The sequence below is a fragment of the Artemia franciscana genome, chromosome 9 (genome assembly GCF_032884065.1).
Source record: "Artemia franciscana chromosome 9, ASM3288406v1, whole genome shotgun sequence".
In the NCBI taxonomy this organism is placed as follows: Eukaryota; Metazoa; Arthropoda; class Branchiopoda; order Anostraca; family Artemiidae; genus Artemia; species Artemia franciscana.
The window spans coordinates 37,112,556-37,132,747 of record NC_088871.1 but is presented as its reverse complement, the minus strand read 5'-3'; the positions used below and the strand labels follow the sequence as shown (position 1 = coordinate 37,132,747).

Genomic DNA, 20,192 nt, shown 5'->3' with positions numbered 1-20,192 from the left:
CACATTAAATTTTAATTAAATACAAATTAAATTGCAATTTGATCTAGAACACGCTCCTAGTGAGCCCATCTACCTGTATAGGGTTCACTATAACATATGAAAATTCGATGTCTTAGCCAATACCATCTCTTTTGGCACCAAATGAGTCACCTTAAGCATGAGGAAGAAAATTGATGTTTTAATCCCATCTAAGAAAATTTTATAACAGGAAATAAATTCTGAAAATTTATATAGTCTTCAAACTGCTTTACCAAACAGAAAATTTCCGGGAGAAGCAGGATCGTCACTTGTAAAATATTGATGCCACAGGGCTTTGTAGTCAGATTTGGTTAGGAAGGGCTTTCCCTGAAAAAGAAAGAAAATGAAAGAAACATGAAGCGAGGTCTCCAACAACTCGTAGTTTTAATTCGTAGTTCGTTTATATATATATATATATATATATATATATATATATATATATATATATATATATATATATATATATATATATATATATATATATATATATATATATATATATATACACACACATATATATATATATATATATATATATATATATATATATATATATATATATATATATATATATATATATGTATATATATATATATATATATATATATATATATATATATATATATATATATATATATATATATATATATATATATATATATATATATATATATGTATATATATTATTAATAAAGTAGTTTTTAAAACTTAACGCTGTTTCTAAGCTGTTTTAAAAATTAACGAAGATATATAATACAGATGTAATAGAGGCACATTTTAAATTAGAAGGAAAAACTGAATATGACATTTTGAATATAACAAAAATTCTAGATAAATAGAGAGAGTTCTATAAATTTAGAGTAGCTTCCCACTCCTCAGTGTGGGGGCTGTCAAGTAAAGTGGTAGTAAAAAGCTGTTTTCAGGCCATTTTATTCTGTTTTCTTACAATTTAGCCCATTTTTCTTGATATTTTTTGGGAGGTGTTGTTCTTAAGTGGTTCTCAGAGGAGACAGGGTGCTCAGATTTTGTACATAGACAGGTTGTTTATATACGTCGATTGTGACTAATATATTTCAACCACTATCAGAGTCTAGAGAGTTTCTGGTTTGGTAAAGCGAAATCACCCCCTCGCTCCGGATTTGTTTTATGTAAATGTCTGGGAAGGGCTATGAAACAATATGTCGCGTTTAATTACTTTACTATATATATATATATATATATATATATATATATATATATATATATATATATATATATATATATATATATATATATATATATATATATATATATATGTATATATATATATATATATATATATATATATATATATATATATATATATATATATATATATATATATATATATATCAAATAGACACAAGACAAATAGACACAAAATTATTTGTGTCTATTTGTCTGCCTTTGTGTATCCTGTATGAATTACTACACTGTTCAGCCGATGGCCAACAAACTTTTAAAAGTTGTTGAGCAAACTTTTGCGAAAATGTTAGGTATAAGGATCCTCCCCTCTAAAAGGCCTTCCTAATACTTCCCACGCTGACTGAACTTAGAGACTCCGCAATACATATAATTAATAGTTCTTCCTAGTCACGTTATTCAAATGTCCTGGATATTCAATAATGAGTTATTTAGTTATGAAATCTGTCATCTAACAAACTTTCTTAGACATTAGGCCTTAGGCCTTAGTTCCTCCTGTGCCTCCAGAGGCACCTAGGGCATCCACAAAAAGTCTCCAGTCATCTCAGAGGTTTGCTGCAGCTAGTATGTCTTCCCATTCGGGCCTTAGGGATGCATGTATATTTGACAAGTCTCCTCTGTGTGAACGTCTTTGGGTGTTTCTAGGACGGCCTCGTCTTATTGATGCTTCTGGTTGCCAGAAGAGGATGAAGTTTGACAAGCAATTTCTGCCCATTCTGATGACAGCCCCCAAGACAACACAACCTACGTTGACGGGCAACATCTGCTATTAAAGGTAGCTGGACCTATTGCCTGATAGTGTCATTCTTATCCTCTGGGTCGAGTTTATATTTAGGCTTCTTCTGAGGCAAGTGTTTTCGAATGATTTAATGTTTTTTCTCTTGTTGCTTATTGAGGTGCTAGGTCTCAGACCCATAAAAGCAGTACTGAAAAAACATTGCTTTGAAGCCGTCGTAGCTTTAGTCTGAAAGAGTATTTTTGAGATTTTCAAACTCGTCTGAGCTGGTTAAGCGTCCCGTGTACTTGTCCCAACCTAAGTTGGACTTCTCTTGCGTTTGCGCCAGTATTTTCGACTGCACTGCCTAGGTATCTGCCCTCAACCACCAACTCTATTCGGTCATCTCCACACTGAATATCAAGAAGAGACCAAGTAGTAGCCGAGCTTTTTGTTTTATTTGTGTTATTTTTAGTCCAAATTATTCTACTGCATCTTTAACGCTATTTATAAAAGTCTGCAGTCTCGGTTTGCAAGTTTTAAGAAAACCTATATTGTCAGCAAAATCGAGACCTCCAAGTATGGCCGGCTCACTAATATCAATCCCAAATCCCTCATATTTACTTAAGATGTAGTCTACAGCATGGATGAACAGTAGGTGGGAGAGGGCACATCCCTGCTTTACTCCTGTCATTATTTTAAAATATCTGGTATTCCTTTGTCCAGTTTGTGCACAGCATTCTGTTTCTTTGTAGAAAGCCATGATAGGCTTAATGATTTTTTTCGGTATGCCGTATTATGAGAGTATTTTCCAGAGTGTTGTTCTATCTACTGAGTCAAAGGCTCTCTCAAAATAAATGAACACAAGGTACAATGTCCTTCTCACCTCATTGGTTTCTTCCAGCAGCATTTTGAATACAAATATAAGGTCAGTACTGGAGCGGTTTTGACGGGAGCCGTGTTCATAGTCATAATATTTCTTTTTCGGTAAACTTTCTGAATTTCGTATTCAACAATACTTTTCAAGTTTATAATACTACTTTATTTTATATGCCAGGGAAATTTTCTGTGGAGGGGAGGGGAGATATTGGGAGGGATAGGGGGGTTTTCTACGAGGGAGATTTTCTATTTCAAAATGAATTGGATTTGCATGTCTTTTCCCGACTCTTTGCGTGTGTAACAAAAATAAATCTATTAGATAATTTATTTAAATACAAGGTAAAAGACAACTTTATTCGTCTGGGAATAACTCTACTGTGGAAACCATGGCGTTTGTAAAATTAATTTATGTTCGTATTTATCGATTCAGAGCACTATTGTGTTTTTGAATTGTAGACTTGATTCCCCAATGAAGGAGAATCGCGAGGGGGAATTTTCCAAGGGAGGATTTTCCCACAGGTAAGGAAAATATCGCAGGAGGAGAACGGTTACCGAGGAGAATTTTCGGGAAAATTTCAAACACTTATAAATTTAAAACACAATCGTTAAAAATCCTGTGGGGAAGTGGAGATTTTCCTGGATGGAGAATTTTCTGGCGAATCTTCTGTGGGGTGGAATTTGCCTCAGAGGAGGAGTTTTCTACAGGAGCGAATTTTTTTGTGAGAAATTTTCGAGGGGGATTTTCTTTGAATTTTCTATCTTCTAAGATTCGAGCAATCTTTGGGTAAGCAAGTACACAATAATACATACTTGGGAAATTTTGGCATAGGCGTAGTTACATTCTTCGTCCGTTACATTGTACCTTTTCCATTCAGCTGTAAATTCAAGTTGATCTAAATGGCCGTCGCCTGAAAGAAAATCCGTATAACTTAAGCTTGAAAAAAATAATACAAACAAGCAATTAATCAAATACAAGCCAATCAGAGGTCAAATCGAGCTCAAATTAAATCGTCTTTTACGGTCTCAGATTCAAAGTGCATATGCTTCTTCAATCGCTTGAAGCCTATACCCATCCAAAAATTGTCTAAAAAACAGGAATTAATGCTATAAAACAAAGCCAAATTTTGCCATTGAATGTATTTTTTTAATAAAGGCAAATTGAGAATTTTTATGCAAAATGCACCTAAAAGCATTTTAATTATTCAGTCACATTACATAACGCAACGCAACATTAAAAATACTCAAAAAACAATATTAAAAAAAATATAAACAATAATAAACAGTATAGTAAAACCCAGAAGTCCAATTTCTTACTAAGATATGCACAAAGCTTCAAACTTTTAGTTTTCTTTTTAAGGTTTTTGAATTGTTGTCCTTGTCAAATTTCAATTGTTGTCCAATTTCTTATAATTTCTATATAATTTATAATTTTTATATATATTAATTTATATATTATATATATTAATTTTTAATATATAATTTTTATATAATTTCTTATATAAGTTCAAATTGTTGTCCAATTTCTTACTAAGATATGCACAAAGCTTCAAACTTTTAGTTTTCTTTTTAAGGTTTTTGAATTGTTGTCCTTGTCAAATTTCAATTGTTGTCCAATTTCTTATAATTTCTATATAATTTATAATTTTATATATATATATATATATATATATATATATATATATATATATATATATATATATATATATATATAATAATTTATATATTATCTATATATATAAAAATAAGTTGTCTGTGTGTCTGTCGAGTGACGTCATGTTTGTGTGTCGACTGACGTCATGTTTGTCGACTGACAAAATTACAGACCGGGACATCGGGACACAAATGACAACCGGGACACCGGGACATAGGGAATATAAATGACGACCGGGACACTCAAAGAGAAAGCGACCGGGACACAAGGAATGTTCGATTAGCAATCACCATCAACAAAGCACCGGGACACAAATGACGACCGGGACACAGGGAATATAAATGACGACCGGGACACTCAAAGAGAAATTACAGACCGGGACACCGGAACACAAATGACGACCGGGACACAGGGAACATAAATGACGACCGCGACACTCAAAGAGAAATTACAGACTGGGACACCGGGACACAAATGACGACCGGGACACAGGGAAACAACTACAACGGGGACGCCGGGAGGCACAGAGGGATATATAAATGACGACGGGGACACAGAGAATGTTTGATTAGCAATCACCATCAACAAAGCTCAAGGGCAATCATTAGAATAATGAGGTATAGATCTGAATACAGATTGTTTTTCGCATGGACAATTATATGTTGCATGTTCAAGAGTCGGTAAACCTGACAATCTATTTATATGCACAGACAATGGGACAGCCAAGAATGTTGTATATTCGCAAGTTTTACGTAGTTAAAAAAATATATATATCTATCTATATTCACAGGTGGGACACAGGGACACAACTACAATGGCGCGTAACGACTTACGTGCGCGGGGGGCTTGGGGGGCGCGAAGCGCCCCCACCAACTAGGTGTTGGGGTGGCGCGAAGCGCCACCTCAACAGCTAGTATATACTAAATTTTAATATATAATTTTTATGTAATTTCTTATATAAGTTCAAATTGTTGTCCAATTTCTTACTGAGATATGCACAAAGCTTCAAACTTTTGGTTTTCTTTTTAAGGTTTTTGAATTGTTGTCCTTGTCGAAGTAGAGAATAATTATTTGTCATAATTGCAAATCTTCGTTTTTTAGACCTTCTTACTGAAATTTTATAACTGGTTGCGCTAAAAAAGAAGGCATTTCGTTATAAAGAGTAAAAATTATTTTCCATCTTCAAAATTTGTATTGCTATAAGTTGCAAAATATGCTTTAAAAACTTTAAGTTTAGACAGTTTGTAGCTTTGGTAATTCAAAACTGCAAGTCTTATTACTATACCACAAACCGATTGAAAATGAAAGAAAAAAGGGTTTTACAAAATAAAAGAAAAAGATGTTGTCACGTGATACCAACCAATTGCCGTTATCAACTGACTATGCTTGTTGCGCTCGTAAATGCTATTGGCAAAGCATTAGTCCTCCTTTAGCACAGAGGATGCCCCCCTCATATAAAGGTATTTGTTTTATATAGCCCATTATTTTCTTTTTTTTTATTTAATTTTTAGTAATAACCTAGATAAGTATATACTGTTCCTAATGCAAAGAATTTCAATAATCTATCTGGCTAGTATTTTTTTTTTACAAAATGAGCAAATCTAAATTCAGGGAAGGTTTAATTTTATTAAATTAAGACTGGAAAGCAATTACTCGACAATATGCAAAGAAGCAAGGTAATTAGATAAATGAACCGAGGACTGAATATTAAATGGTTTCCAAAACGAAATCCGTTTAAATAGAGCTCCCAGCTTTGCCAGTTAAAATTGAGTAATGCCGGAAATTCAACATTTGTAAAGCCAAAAAGAGTTCTTTTGATGGACGTATTTATTATGGATGTTATGGACGTTTTAGGACGTCTTACGATGGTAAATTATCTATGACTATAGTGTAATGAAACTTTACAGACATGGAGTTTTTTACAGTGAGGATCAGTGCAGTGGAATCATTTGAGGTTTTGCCCCTGGCTTTTTCGCCACCTCTGGACTTTGAAAAACACCATTTTGGGCGTATTTTCGTTGAAAAATGCCTTTATTTGCCTTCCCTCCCCTAGATATTGAAAAATACATTTTGTCCCCTCCCTTTAATTTGTGTGAACTGACGCAACCTGATAAATGTTTTATATTTTTTTTTTTCGTCGTAAGTTTGTTTGTTTGTTTTTTATAGTTTTTTTGTATCTTTCTTGTAAATCTTTCAAACAGTTCGTGGTTACAAGTTTTTTTGTATCTTTCTTGTAAATCTTTCAAACAGTTCGTGGTTACATGCAAATTCCTCGATGGAAGGTTCCCCAATATATCCCCCAACATACCCCCTCTTCTCAACCCCTCCCCCCAACCAAAATATCCCCCTGAAAACGTCAGTACACTTCCCAATAACCATTACTATATGTAAGCAAGGCATTTTTCAACGAAAATACGCCCAAAATGGTGTTTTTCAAAGTCCAGAGGTGGCGAAAAAGCCAAAGCCAAGGGCTCATTCTAACGGAAATGAAAAGTTCTAGTCTCCTTTTTAAGTGACCAAAAAATTGGAGGGCACCTGGGCCCCCTGCCACGCTAATTATTCTCCCAAAGTCACGAACTGTAGTAAGAAGCGACCCGGCTCAATAGTAACCAAAACTCTAAAAAATGGAATTTTGATACCAAAGTTACATCAAAAGAATTGCATTTTAATGCTGATTTTAAATATATAAGTTTCATCAAGTTTAGTGTAACCCATCAAGAGTTACGAGCCTGAGATTATTTGCCTTATTTTAGAAAATAGTGGGAAACACCCCCTAAAAGTCATAGAATCTTAACGAAAATCACACCATCAGATTCAGCGTATCAGAGAACCTTATTGTACAGGTTTTAAGCTCCTATCTACATAAATGTGGAATTTTGTATTTTTTTTGCCAGAAGGCAGATCACGGACGCGTGTTTTTTTGTTTTTTTTCCCAGGGGTGATCGTATCGATTCAGCTGTCCTAGAATGTTGCGAGAAGGCTCATTCTAACGGAAATGAAAAGTTCTTGTCTCCTTTTTAAGTGACCAAAAAAATTGGAGGGCACCTAGGCCCCCTCCCACGGTAATTATTCTCCCAAAGTCAACGGATCAAAATTCTGTGATAGCCATTTTACTCAGCGTAGTCGAAAAATCTTATAACTATGTCTTTGGGGACCACTTACTCCCCCACAGTTTCCGTGGGAGGGGCTACAAGTTACAAACTTTGACCACTGCTTACATATAGTAATGGTTATTGGGAAGTGTACTGACGTTTTCAGGGGGATATTTTGGTTGGGGGGAGGGGTTGAGAAGAGGGGGTATGTTTGGGGATATATTGGGGAATCTTCCATCGAGGAATTTGCATGGGGAAGAAAATTTCCATGAAGGGAGCGCAGGACTTTCTAGCATTAAAAAAAAAAACAATGAAAAAATAAATATGAAAAAGTTTTTTTCAACTGGAAGTAAGGAGCAGCATTAAAACTTAAAACGAACAGAAATTATTACCCATATGAGGGGCTCACCTCCTCCTAATACTTCGCTCTTTACGCTAAACTATTTTTAGTAATTTCAACTATTTATTCTACGGCTTTTTTGATTCAGGGGTCATTCTTAATGAATTGGGACAAAATTTAAGCTTTAGTGTAAAGAGCGAGGTACTGACGAGGGGGTGAACCCCCTCACATGTGTAATAAAAACATGAGAATACAAAAGTTCGTTACGAAAGCTAATTTATAAGTTGCGTATATCTTTTACTGATAAAAACATTCGCAGAAAATTAAAAGTTTTAGTTTCCTTTTTAAGTCAAAAAATCGGAGGGCAATTAGGCTTTCTCCCCCACTCCTTTTTTTCCCAAAATCATTCGATCACTATGAGAAAGCCATTTTGCAAAAAAAAAAAAATGCAAATTTGGTTTTAATTATTCCTATGAGGAGAGCCAAAATCAAAACATGGATTGATTCAAAAACGTTCAGAAATTAAATAAAAAAAAATTTTAACCGAAAGTAAGGAGCGACATTAAAACTTAAAACGAACAGAAATTATTTCGTATATGAAAGGGGCTGCTTCCTCATCAACGTTTCGCTCTTTACGCTATTTTTTTTACTGTTTTAAAAAGTAGAGTTGAGAGAAAGAGCCAAACTTTAGCGTAAAGACTGGGACGTTTATGAAGAAGCAGCCCCTTTCATATACGAAGTAATTTCTGTTCGTTTTAAGTTTTAATGTCGCTCCTTACTTTTAGTTAAAAAAACTTGTTTTTTTTTATTCAATTCTATTAAGTTTCACTATTGGTTATATGTTATTTTTTTTTTATTGTTCAACTTGTTACTTTGTTTGTTTTTGTTTGGTAAATCTTATTTATTATGTATAAAGAATTATTAATCAAGGTGAGACGGTACTGAGAAATCATGTTGTTCCACTTTACCTAAAAATCACTCCCACATGCAGTAGGCACAGGAAACAGGGGATGGAGGTGGGAGGGGGTAGGTGTAAACATTTCAGCCACATGTACATCCGTATTTCGTTGAAGATTTCCTACCTAATAGCAAACTCAAGGTGCATTAATTTATTACCATCTCACCTTTTCACTGCAATATAAACCGCATTGATTGCAGATAAAATATATTATTATTACATTGTATTAACATAATAAATAATAATATATTATAAAATATAATAATATATTATATTATTTCTCAATAACCCTCACACGTTTCTATCGTCTAATAGATTGCCTCTGAAAATAAGATAGCACTTTGATAGCACCAAAAAGCTCATCAAAGCCTTTTGGCGACCCCCGAAGAGTAACTTCTAGGGAGGCTTATCAAATCCAAGGTAAGTCGATTCAAAGTCATAATAGGAAGAACAGACGTCAAAGGGGGTGACTGGGTGATGAAAGAGTTTCTGGAAGGAGAGAGGTCAAGACCTCTTTTTAACAAAACATTGCAGGGACAAAGTTTTTAACATCATTGGATTCAAAAAAATTGTGTTCCAGTTTACTTCCATTTTACTTCCAGATTTTTGCTTCTAGTTTACTTCCTTCCCAGATCCTCTCTGACTTCTTGATTTAATTGAAGGCTAAACAATATATTTATTGATTTTTTATGCTTATTTCGCCCCAATCACTGGCTCATAATGCCCATTTTAAAAAGGCTAGTATTTAGCTAAGGTTTATATTCGGGTCTTAGGAAGGGGGTATTGTTTGAAAAATGTTAATCAATAAGTCTTTCTATTCATCATGCATTAGTAAGAAGTCCAGCTTTACAGTAAAGAGGTAGGGTGGGGAAGGGGAATACCCCTCATATACAGGGTCTTTTCTGTTTGTTTAAATTTTAATGCTGCCCTTTATTATTGTTTGAAAAAACTTAGTTTTCAGTTTAATTTGAAGTTGTTTAAAATACCAAATCCAGATTACACACGAGGAGAGCTTGCGCCCCTCAGCTTCCAAAATCAATATTAAATTATAAATTTTATTTATACTTAGACAGAAGCGGCCCATTTAAGAGTGTTTGCTTCTCAAAATAAAATAGAATTTCCCCAATAAAAGGGAGTAAGCCCATTGCTTTCTACGCGTAAGCTCAACTTTTCTCACACTGCATGTGACGCTGCACACTTCGCTGTTGCATATCTAAAAACTAACAGTTAAGTTAAAAACAAAACGTTTCGATTATAAGAGGGATACTGTTACCCCCTCAGTTCCCATTTTATGCTCCTCATTGAACATTCATTCACATGCGTAGTCTTTCGTATGAAGGAAGTCGGAGATTAAATCCTTATTGATCTGAGTATTCTTCACATTTATATGAAGGGCATCTAACGGAAACTTATAAAATATGGCCCCAAATATGCACTTTTGATTTTTTTTTTCAACTCCATCCTCCTTCTATTAAAAACTTCTCCGACCGCCTTCCCAATAAGCAATCGACAAAAATTGTTTCATTTTGCCCTAAACTTCCCCTAATTATTTCTACTTGTGCCGCCATTTGCCAATACGGCGCACACACAAAATCACGGCCCAGTTGCACTACCTACAAGAGGAGACTTCCCACATTGTGTACTTGAAGAACAGCTGCATAAGACGCTGCACCTCCATTTGGAATGGTCTTCCAGGAGATTGTATCGCTGAAACTACTACTACTACTATTAATAGCAACAACTCACCACAGAAACAAGTCGCCTTAGGCCAATACAGCTACACATGCTCTTCCTCTATCACAACTTATTCAAAGCCTCCCTCTTTACACCTTCCCAGGAAGTTCCCATTTCCCTTAAATATTTTTTCATGACATCCTCCCACCCCAATCGCTGGCGATCTGCTTTGCGTTTAGCCTTAAACGGTTGGCCGAAAAGAAGAATTTTCGTCAATCTGTCATCCTTCATTCCAGGAATGTGCCCTAGCCATATCAACCTTTCTCTCCATATAACCTTAGAAAGCGGAGCCCATCTGTTAATTCGTTTATAAAGAAAATGGAACAGATTTAAATTTAGTGAGAAACCAAGGAAAATGGTTGACCATTAGCATACAGGCCCAAAGTTTTTAGCAGCCTAGCGTCATGAATTTTGTCATGAAAAATACTTCAGAATTTTCACTCTTAGAATTTTATCCCACATTAGACCAAAGTTGTTGCTTTGGCCCATGAAACGGCAGAAAACACCCATTTGCTGTGGAAAATTTTCTTTCGCTTAAAAAGTGTGCTACAACTTTCAACTTCAGCTTGGATGAGCCCTCTCTTGATAAGATAGGACAAAAAGTTCAATACAATTACCACTAAAAACAACGCGCATCTGTGACCTTAAAAAAAACGCACATCTTCTCGAGAAAAACACGTGTCGTATTCTACCGATAATAGTTTGAAATCTCGTCTTTCAAGGTCTTCTGGTAGGCTGAACTTAATGATGGATTTTCACAGAATTCCTCCCATTCTTTCTAAAATCACGCAAACTTTCTCAGGCTCATATCTTTTGTGATCAGTGTGTTTAAAGTTAACAGAAAATTACTGAAAAAATGGAAAAAAGGCCAGGAAGGTATAGAGCGAAGAAAAAATATTCACAGGAAAAAATAGGTCATCTCAGATAATGTAATAACAAATATATACCGCAACAAGTATCTGCAACATAATTTTTTGGGGACCTATACAAATTTTTTTTTAACTTTAATTGAAAGTACCCAGAAATTTGGAAAAAAAATTTTCAGGGGTGGGACCAAGTCCTCAGCTCCCCCGCGGACGCCCCTATGCCTAAATTAAATTGATAAAAATTAAACTTGCCTGTTGTATCGTTAAGGTCAAACATGAAATCCATATAGTTATTTTGCCACTCGTTTTTGTTTGTTCCATTAGAGTAGGACTCCCACAAGTTACACCATTCCTCAAAACTTACCTAGAAAAAACTTAAATTGCCGATTTTTCTAAGAGTGTTGAGCAATTTAAATTGCAAACCTAGTACTATCTTACGCTATTACAATCAGCAAGCGACCGGACCGGAAACCCCTGGGTTCGAACCTTTGCTCGGAATCTTGAGCTTTTATAGGCTTATAATTTTAGTTTTTTTTCTTAGAACTTGAAGTCCTGTTTCGAGGAAATCCTTTTATGTCCTAATTCCTAGAAAATATTATTTTTAGTTTCTATTTAACAGTACGTTAGGTTCTTCAAATGCTCCTAAAATTGTTCCAGTCTGTGCAAGGTCACGTGAAGGAATTTTCTCCGTGGAGGAGGGTGATCCAAAAAGTATTTTCAGGAAGCCTAAAATTAAAATAAAGCCACTACATGCTTCGAAAGTGTCTCCTCTTTTATTTGTTTTGTGTTTCTAGATTATCAAATTCGGATGTACGCACAATGGCACAGCACAAAATAAACAATGGTTTTCTTGGTGTCCTAACATCCTTAAACTCAAGGCACAAATTGCTAGATGCGTAGTTATCTAGGTGCATAGATACCAAGATGCGTAGAAATTTTTACACATGAGACAATATAAAAAATAGACAAAACGAAGTTTATCATTCATTGGAAGACCATTTATAGCATAGTAGAGGCATCTGACAGTCCGTTTAATTTACTTGAACTGAAATGACAGAAATGAGAGGCACATTGAACGGCAACAACTAATTTGCATACGATCTCTTCCAGTCTATTAAAGAAATCAACAATCGGTGTTCATTATTATTGAGTAATAGCACTTCGACAGCGATCCAGCATAACCTGATTTTGTCATATTTTCTATTGAAGAAAATGGACAATCAGTAACTCAAAATTTTTACGTAATACATACTTTGGATCAACAAATTTTCGACATATAATACGTGGGTAAAACAGAACGACTAAACCTTATAGCAAAGCTGAATCTATCAGGTTGGGGTATTGCCCCCCCCCATAAGTGAGGTTTTAGAATGTGTTAACCCCCCTTGCGGGTGATACGATATCTAATAAAGCATTTTCATAAATATTCCACTCAGGCTCTCGCAACAATGACAAAGTCCAACACTGATGCCAAAGATGTTCCTAAGGACTTTATGTCCTAGTCTTTAGACTGAATTGACCAAGGTCTCCAAGGGAGAGAAAAGCTAATTTTTAATGGTGATTTCGTAAAATTTGAATTTCACAGAAAACTACACTCAAGAGAAAGTATTATTCAGGGGGTTCAAAACGGAAAACCACACATGCTATCTAGTAGTCATTAAACAATTGTATCAGGTTTACTTGAGTAGCACCATTTCTTCATGCTGCGTAGCAGTCATGGAGCATTAACTCTTCAGTTTTTCTCACCTTCAACACTCACGACAACGCAAATGGCACTTATTTAACTCATAACACGTGTGTTGTAGAAAATCGTCACGAGAGCCTCTTCTTCTCAAAATTTTTTTCTATTAATAATAATATTAGTCCAAAGGGAGGAATTTCGATATTTCAGCAATACCCCAGAGCATACAATCGCGAGGACGTTTTTGGGTAACTTTAAACTGAATTCCATCCCCACTTATGTTCAGGAGCTGTCTAAATCTCAAACAATCAAAGAAAGAAAAATACTTCCTAACGCTAAATTTAAACATTCTCAAGTCTCATGCCACGTTAAGACGGACCGATTATTCATCGAAAGCTGACGATTCAACTGTTCAAAAAAACATTTTTTTAAGAAATCGGCCGTTATTCTTTTAGAGAAAAGATCTAGCTGCTCGTTGACGTTTAAGTAATCAGCCACTTCAAAAGTAAAAATTGTCTCAGATCAGGTGAACAAGACTATTGACTTGATCATCATTGTTCAAGAGTATATATGTCGGCCCTGGGATTTTTCCCAACCCTTCCACTTTCAGTCTCTGAGCCACTTGACTTCGGCTTGTGAATCCCAAGCCCAAACACCTTATAACCGAATCATGTTAGTCTTAAGCCCAGCAAAAAACGTCCTTAAAAACAGTATGAGCCTCAACTTTCAATTTGGCTTTTTGCCATTTTACGCTAGAGCAAAAACATTGCAAAGAACCTAGGTAAGAGATTTCTGAAAACACATTTTTAACAAACCTGTCATTGGAGGAAGAACTCGAAGGCATGAAAAAACTTTACTGATGACTTTCTCTCCAATGGCAGAAAAAGACGATGATAATATATCAACTGCCAGATAAAAACCATAACACTACTTCAAATGGAAGATGTAAACAATAGTTGTGCTTTTGTTTAGCTGTGGACCTTTGTCTTGGCTCAAGGGAGATGCACTTCAAAATCTGATTTTGTTGTATTTTTAAATATCTGAGCCCTTAGATTTTGGCCTTTGAATCCCAAAGTGAAGACGCTTCGTAAGTCAAGTCAGTCTAAAGTATAGCAAATAAAGCGCTCAAGAACAGCATTAGCCTTAGCTGCTTTGGAAATTGCCATTGGGGCTAGAACCAGATAACACCATATAAGCTAGCCTATTATCCAGTAAGGAAGGGGGGCTTAGGTATATGCAAGGTGTTCCCTCACTAATGACTTTCTGTTTAATGATAGAAAAACAATACACTTTTTCTGAAGACCGATAAAAACAATGACACATTGTCCGATGACACATAATAACGCTGTCACTTTTTTCTATGGTAACAAAAATCAATGACCACATGTTCAGTGGCAAACAAAAACGATGACAAGAAAAACAATAACAGTTTATCTGACAACTAGAAAGAAAAAATGACTATTTATCTGATTACAAGAAAAAATAATGACAGCTATTCCAATGGTAGAAAAAACCAATGACATGTTGTACTATGACAGTCTTGGTAATAACTGACTAATCTATGGTAAAAAATGGCCAATTTATTTTATGGTAAATTGTCTTGATACGTTGCAGGCAGCAGTTTCATTTGACGCACAGTGGAAAAAGACCCTGTATCAAACGCAATGTCCTTCTTAGAAGACAAAATACAAAAATATAATAAATAAAATATATATAATATATAATATATAAAATATATATATAAATACAACATATATAAATACAAGTAGAATTTCTGTCTATAGAATTTCTGGCTGTGATAGAAGGTAAGTGACAATGAGAATCAACACATAAAGGCCTATCTTGTAGCCTTTGGTCTATATATATATACATATATATATATATATATATATATATATAGACCAAAGGCTACACGATAGGCCTTTATGTGTTGATTCTCATTGTCACTTACCTTCTATCACAGCCTGTTGCCCCAGTGAAGCACCAGGTTGCTGTAAATCATCCTCCAATTCTCGCATTTTCATGCAACCATTAGCATAGTTGTTTATGTATCCCAGTATTTAAAGAATATGCAAGGTTTTCTTTAAGAGCTTAACCAGAGTCTAAAAAGTGTATTTGGCCATATGAATGTGGTTCAAAATCACTTTCAGGGGTCTGTGATGGATTTGTCACTAAATTGTTTTTGTTATAAGGCTGTCCAGCTACTTTGAAGCTGATAGCACTACGACTATTGATGGTTCGATCCTCGCTTACGTTGAATGAAGCTGAAGTGAAACGTGAGTTCAAGTTTTGTAATTGTTTGTGGAATTTTAAAGAGAGCAAGTGATGTCCTATACAGGCCAAGCCAAATTATTTGGAAATTGTAGAGGTGGTAATCCAATTCGACCAGGCAGGCAGCAAACTCCCTATAAATCTTTTTTATTGCCTACTTTTCAAGCGGCAAAAAGGAGGACTCCAAAGTTAATAGATACAACGTTGAAGGGTTCAATGACTTGTAACTAATACTTGCATAGTTGACGGCTTCTTTGTAGGTTTTTACTTGGTTTTGCACCAAAGTTCGTTGGCGTCGAAGATTGTGATGACGTTGATCTTCTAGCGTGAATTATTTTTCTTCGTCTCTTTTATTTTTGACTCTTTCTGATTCTCACTGTCGCTTGTCTTCTAACAGCAGAGTTCTTTGTTCTTCATTGCCATTTTTGATACTTTCTGATGCTCACTTTCATATTTCTGATAACCATACAATTCCATATTTTTCACTTTCATTTTTGACACGTTCTGATTCCCACTGCTGCTTAAAATTCTCGCTGCCGCTTATCTTCTAACTGCATATTTTTTGTTGATGCTGTTGTACATCTACTTACCACATGTTAATTTGTTCTTTATTTTAATTTTTTTTTAATTTGTTCTGATCCTCATTGTCACATATCTTGTAACCGTATATCTTTTTGTTCTTCAGTTTCGTTTTAAGTCGTTGTAATTCTCGCAGCCACTTTTCTTCTAACCTCATATTTCTTTGTTCTTCAATTTCTTTTTGAATCGTTGTGATTATTTTTTTGCAAGTATTCTTACTACATATTTCTTAGTTTTTTATTTTTGTTTATCACTACTTCAGAAGCTTTCATTGCCCTTAGCCTTAGCTACTAGGATTAGTCTTGTCTATTTTGATGGTCTAGGTTGTTCATTTTTACCTGTACATTTGCATTTCTCAGGTCTTTCTCTTAATTTTGTCTCATTTGATTGTCCAGTTTATTCATTTTGAGATTATGTTTTCATCCTCTTTCGTCAATTTTGTCCTTATTTTGAGCTTACGTTAATTTTTTTTTGTCTATAGATATTACGAGTTTGCTGAAAATACCTTTTGAAATTTACATAATTGATTATGAATACATGAATTTAGGTATTTCTAAATTTTGTTATATATATCCTTCTAAAACTTATTGATTTTTGTGAGTCTTGATTCTTAACCTCCCTGAGTTTTGACTTTCAATTGACATAATTTCTAAACCAATCAATCTATCTCGATTCATTGTTTATGTTAGATAAGCTTGTTTTTTTGTTGGTTTGATCCTGGAGAATGATCCCTCACTCAAAGCAACGCTTACTGGAATCGGCAAGAATATGCTGTTTCACAGCTTAAAAAAAATCCTTTTGATGCCAGTGCGGGGCCCTTTCAAACACGCGTCCCGATTGGGTCCAATTGTTCCAATCGCCCTTTATCCGGCCCTAGGAATGATAGAGGTAGTTGTCAACACATACATGCACCCAGGTCGATTTATCCATATTGAAGGATTCTACACACACAGCTTTCTCGCTTAGTAGGAAAATAATGTCAATAAATTATGCGTGCAGTAAAAAAAAGTCAGGAGGGGGGCAATAAAGAAAATGAGCGGCACCGTTTGAACTAAGTTTTTTTACTGATAGAGAAGTACCTTACTTTTCAAAATATCACAAGATTTCAGGAATTTAATAATTTTTTATGAATTAAATTTTATTAAATTATTTTATTAGTGAAAGATGTTTATCCACAAACAAGGATACGAAAATTTTGTCTGATAAAATTCAAAATTCTTATCATGTAGTAGAATCTGAAGCCAATTTAACCTAGTTTTTAACCTAGTAAAGAAACAGTGTTGTTACAAGTAGTTCAAATTTGTACTTAAGCATCAAGTATTAAGTACTTCCAATTTTTTGGACTTAAGTATCAAGTAATAAGTACCAGACCACAATTTTACTTGTACTAAGTATCACTTCAAGTACTACTTAAGTGCAACTCTACTAGCACCATTTCTAGCTCAGTCATATCTATTCGTATAATGAAAATAAAACTAAGTCATATAATAAAGGCATTACGCAGTTTAAACAAATAATTAAACACAACAAAACACATACGAGGTCTGCTTCTTTGAACGTTATTCAGTTTTAAACAGTAACAGTGCCACATGTATCCACTTGACAAAAGTCATCCAACAGTCTACCAAAGTAACTAATTACGGGATTCTAGGCAGTTCTAGGTAGGTCTAGGAATTTTTCAATGGTGTTTTCTTCTTTTTCTATTTAGTCCGAACTGCACTGTCCTAGGCTAAGGAACATTGAAAAAAGTGTAGCCTCCTTTACTCAAGGTTAATGATTTGCCTTCTGGTGGAAATGCTGGTACTGGGAATTTTCTTTTAGCACTACTAACCCCTCAAACCTGAGGTCTCTTAGCAAATTTCTTCGTAGAGACAAAAAGAACCCTTCAGTTGAAAAAAAGTCCTTCAACAGAAGCTGAAGATGGCAATAAACAGTTACACTTTCGAAAGACTTGCCACACGTGAGGGTAATCCTTAAGAACGCAAATGTCCCTCTGTTTGTCTCCTAGAAACCGCAAAACGTCTATCTTCACTTTGTTAACTGAAGATTAGACTGTGTGAGTCGCTCTCATCTTCTGAGAACTTGTAGAAACCATTACCTGACAAGTGACTGGACTTGTTGCCATCAGGGTTGCTTGTTCTCATCCTTTTAACATCCTCAACCAACATTGTTGCTGCTGCGTCTTTCCAGCTTTCGGGAAATGTTTTGTTCTTGAACATGGGCGTTGTGTATGCTGCATGCAACAGAAAGCTAAACGGCCCTTCAACAGCATCTATAAGTGTGTAACCAATGGAGCAGCGTACTTCACAGACTGCTTGAGCTTCATCAGTTTTTACTGAAGGTTTCAATTGTTAGGTAAATGTTACCAAAGAAACATTTTTCTTTAAGAAAAATTTTTCAAATTTTTTTGCCAAATCCTGAAATCCTACTACTTTTGAGTTTTGAAATCCCCTTTTTAGACAATTTTTTTTCTGTAAAAATAAAGGTCATTCCACTGAAGCGTAATGTACTTTGGAGAGTACTTGAAAGTACTTAAGAATTTATTATTACTTGAAAGCTTCAAGTACCTATTTATTTTACTTAAGTATTAAGTAAAATAAATAAATATCAAGTACCTTGATTTATTAGTTAAGTAGTGCTTGAAGTACAAGTACATGAAGTACTTCCCAACACTGTAAAGAAAGACTTCTTGCCTGTCAGGTGACTGTCAGGTGAGGAAGAGTTGCCATGTGAAGGTGATTCAGGAATGATAGCTATTATATTGATTAATCTTAATGATAAATGTTCGTTGTGAAATAAATTTGAGAGAATTCTGAAAAATAGCCACAAACCCCATAAACAAGGTGTCGGATCGAAATAAATACTACACCATTGAAATTGCAATAATCGAGGACTACATTTATGAGAATCACAAAATTACTGACCCCATCTTGATTAACAAGGAAAATCACTTTTTCGCATGGGAAGCAGTGATGTTTCTTTGGTATTCTTGTTTTCATTTCTTTTTTTGTTACCACTAGTGGGGTGCTGATACATCTTAAAGATATACAAGGGCCCATTAAAAAAAAATTCTTGTGCCTTGTGCAATTAAAAATAGCTATTACCAAAGCAAATGCAATTTTCAATTAACATATAAAAAAGCTAACAAATTTTCTTAGGAAAAACCGTCAGCATTCCTGTGGATGCGGCACTAGTTTGTCATAAGTAAGACATGTATGACAGTTTGTTATACATTAGGTTGTTTTTCATTTATTTGTCATCCAAAATAGAAATACAAATCGTAGACAAAAGAGGATCTTACTTGATTGTCATTATCAATATCAGCGTTCTTAATTCCTTCCCAGACTTGAAGTAAACACTTAGCTGCTTCTTTGGCCTGCTCACTGGACGAAGACCAAGACCTGATTTTAGCTAGTCTCTAGCAAAGAAAAAAACGATTACTTGTTTAAAATAGAATTTTCGTAAGAAGAAAAGAAGAAAGAATATCTAAAATTGAAAGAGACTGTAACTTTCAAGCAGAAAATGACAAATATATTTTAAAGTATATCATAAAAAGATAAAAAGTATGCAAGTAAGATTGCTAATGTTTCATTGCTCATTCAAGGCTTTTGGACTCTCTATTATGATGGGAAACTAGGAATTGTGAAGGTTGTCTTCCTACATGTGGTTGGGTATTTTTCAACGAATCCTTAAAAATTCCAGTATAATATTTTTGTGGGATCACTAGTCAGTCTTTCATTTGTACAGGGTGTGTTTTATTTTTTGTTATGTATGGTGTTATTGAATGGTTTAAAGACTCGGCTCTTGGAGGGAAAATTGCTGCTTAAATGGTTGATTACTTCGTTACTATTGATTCACCAAAAGTTTAAGTTTTACTTTAAGTTTAAGTGATTACTTTAAAAGTTTATTATATATATATAAATGTGAACATAGATTTGAGTTACCTTTTATCTTTGATAAGACCCAAAGTGTCTTCAGCGTGCCTCTAACAAAACTTCTAAAGAGTAATTCTACGAAATACAGTCAATCCTCTAATGGGATTGCCCTCCTCTAAAAAATGAAAAGAGAATTTGTGGAATAAGCTCTTCTAAGAAAAACAAAGTTATAATTTAAATCAAGCACGACCAAATAATGGTAACTAACTAAAGCTTTGACTATTGAAAAGATAAGAAAAAGTTCGAATAATA

At 34.6% G+C, this 20,192-nt stretch overlaps 1 protein-coding gene across 2 annotated transcripts in view; it reads right to left on the bottom strand.

The window, feature by feature from the left end:
• Nucleotides 1-165: 165 nt before the first annotated feature.
• LOC136031365 (calexcitin-2-like) overlaps nt 166-20,192 on the bottom strand; it is a 34,429-nt gene continuing 14,402 nt past the window's right edge. For both annotated transcript variants that reach the window (XM_065710868.1, XM_065710867.1), the window contains exons 4-7: nt 19,307-19,423; nt 11,727-11,838; nt 3,644-3,741; nt 166-345 (exon numbers count right to left, since the gene is read on the bottom strand). In XM_065710868.1, coding sequence (XP_065566940.1) covers nt 238-345; nt 3,644-3,741; nt 11,727-11,838; nt 19,307-19,423 — 435 coding nt within the window. In that variant the 3' untranslated portion in view covers nt 166-237. The remainder of the gene's footprint in view (nt 346-3,643; nt 3,742-11,726; nt 11,839-19,306; nt 19,424-20,192) is intronic.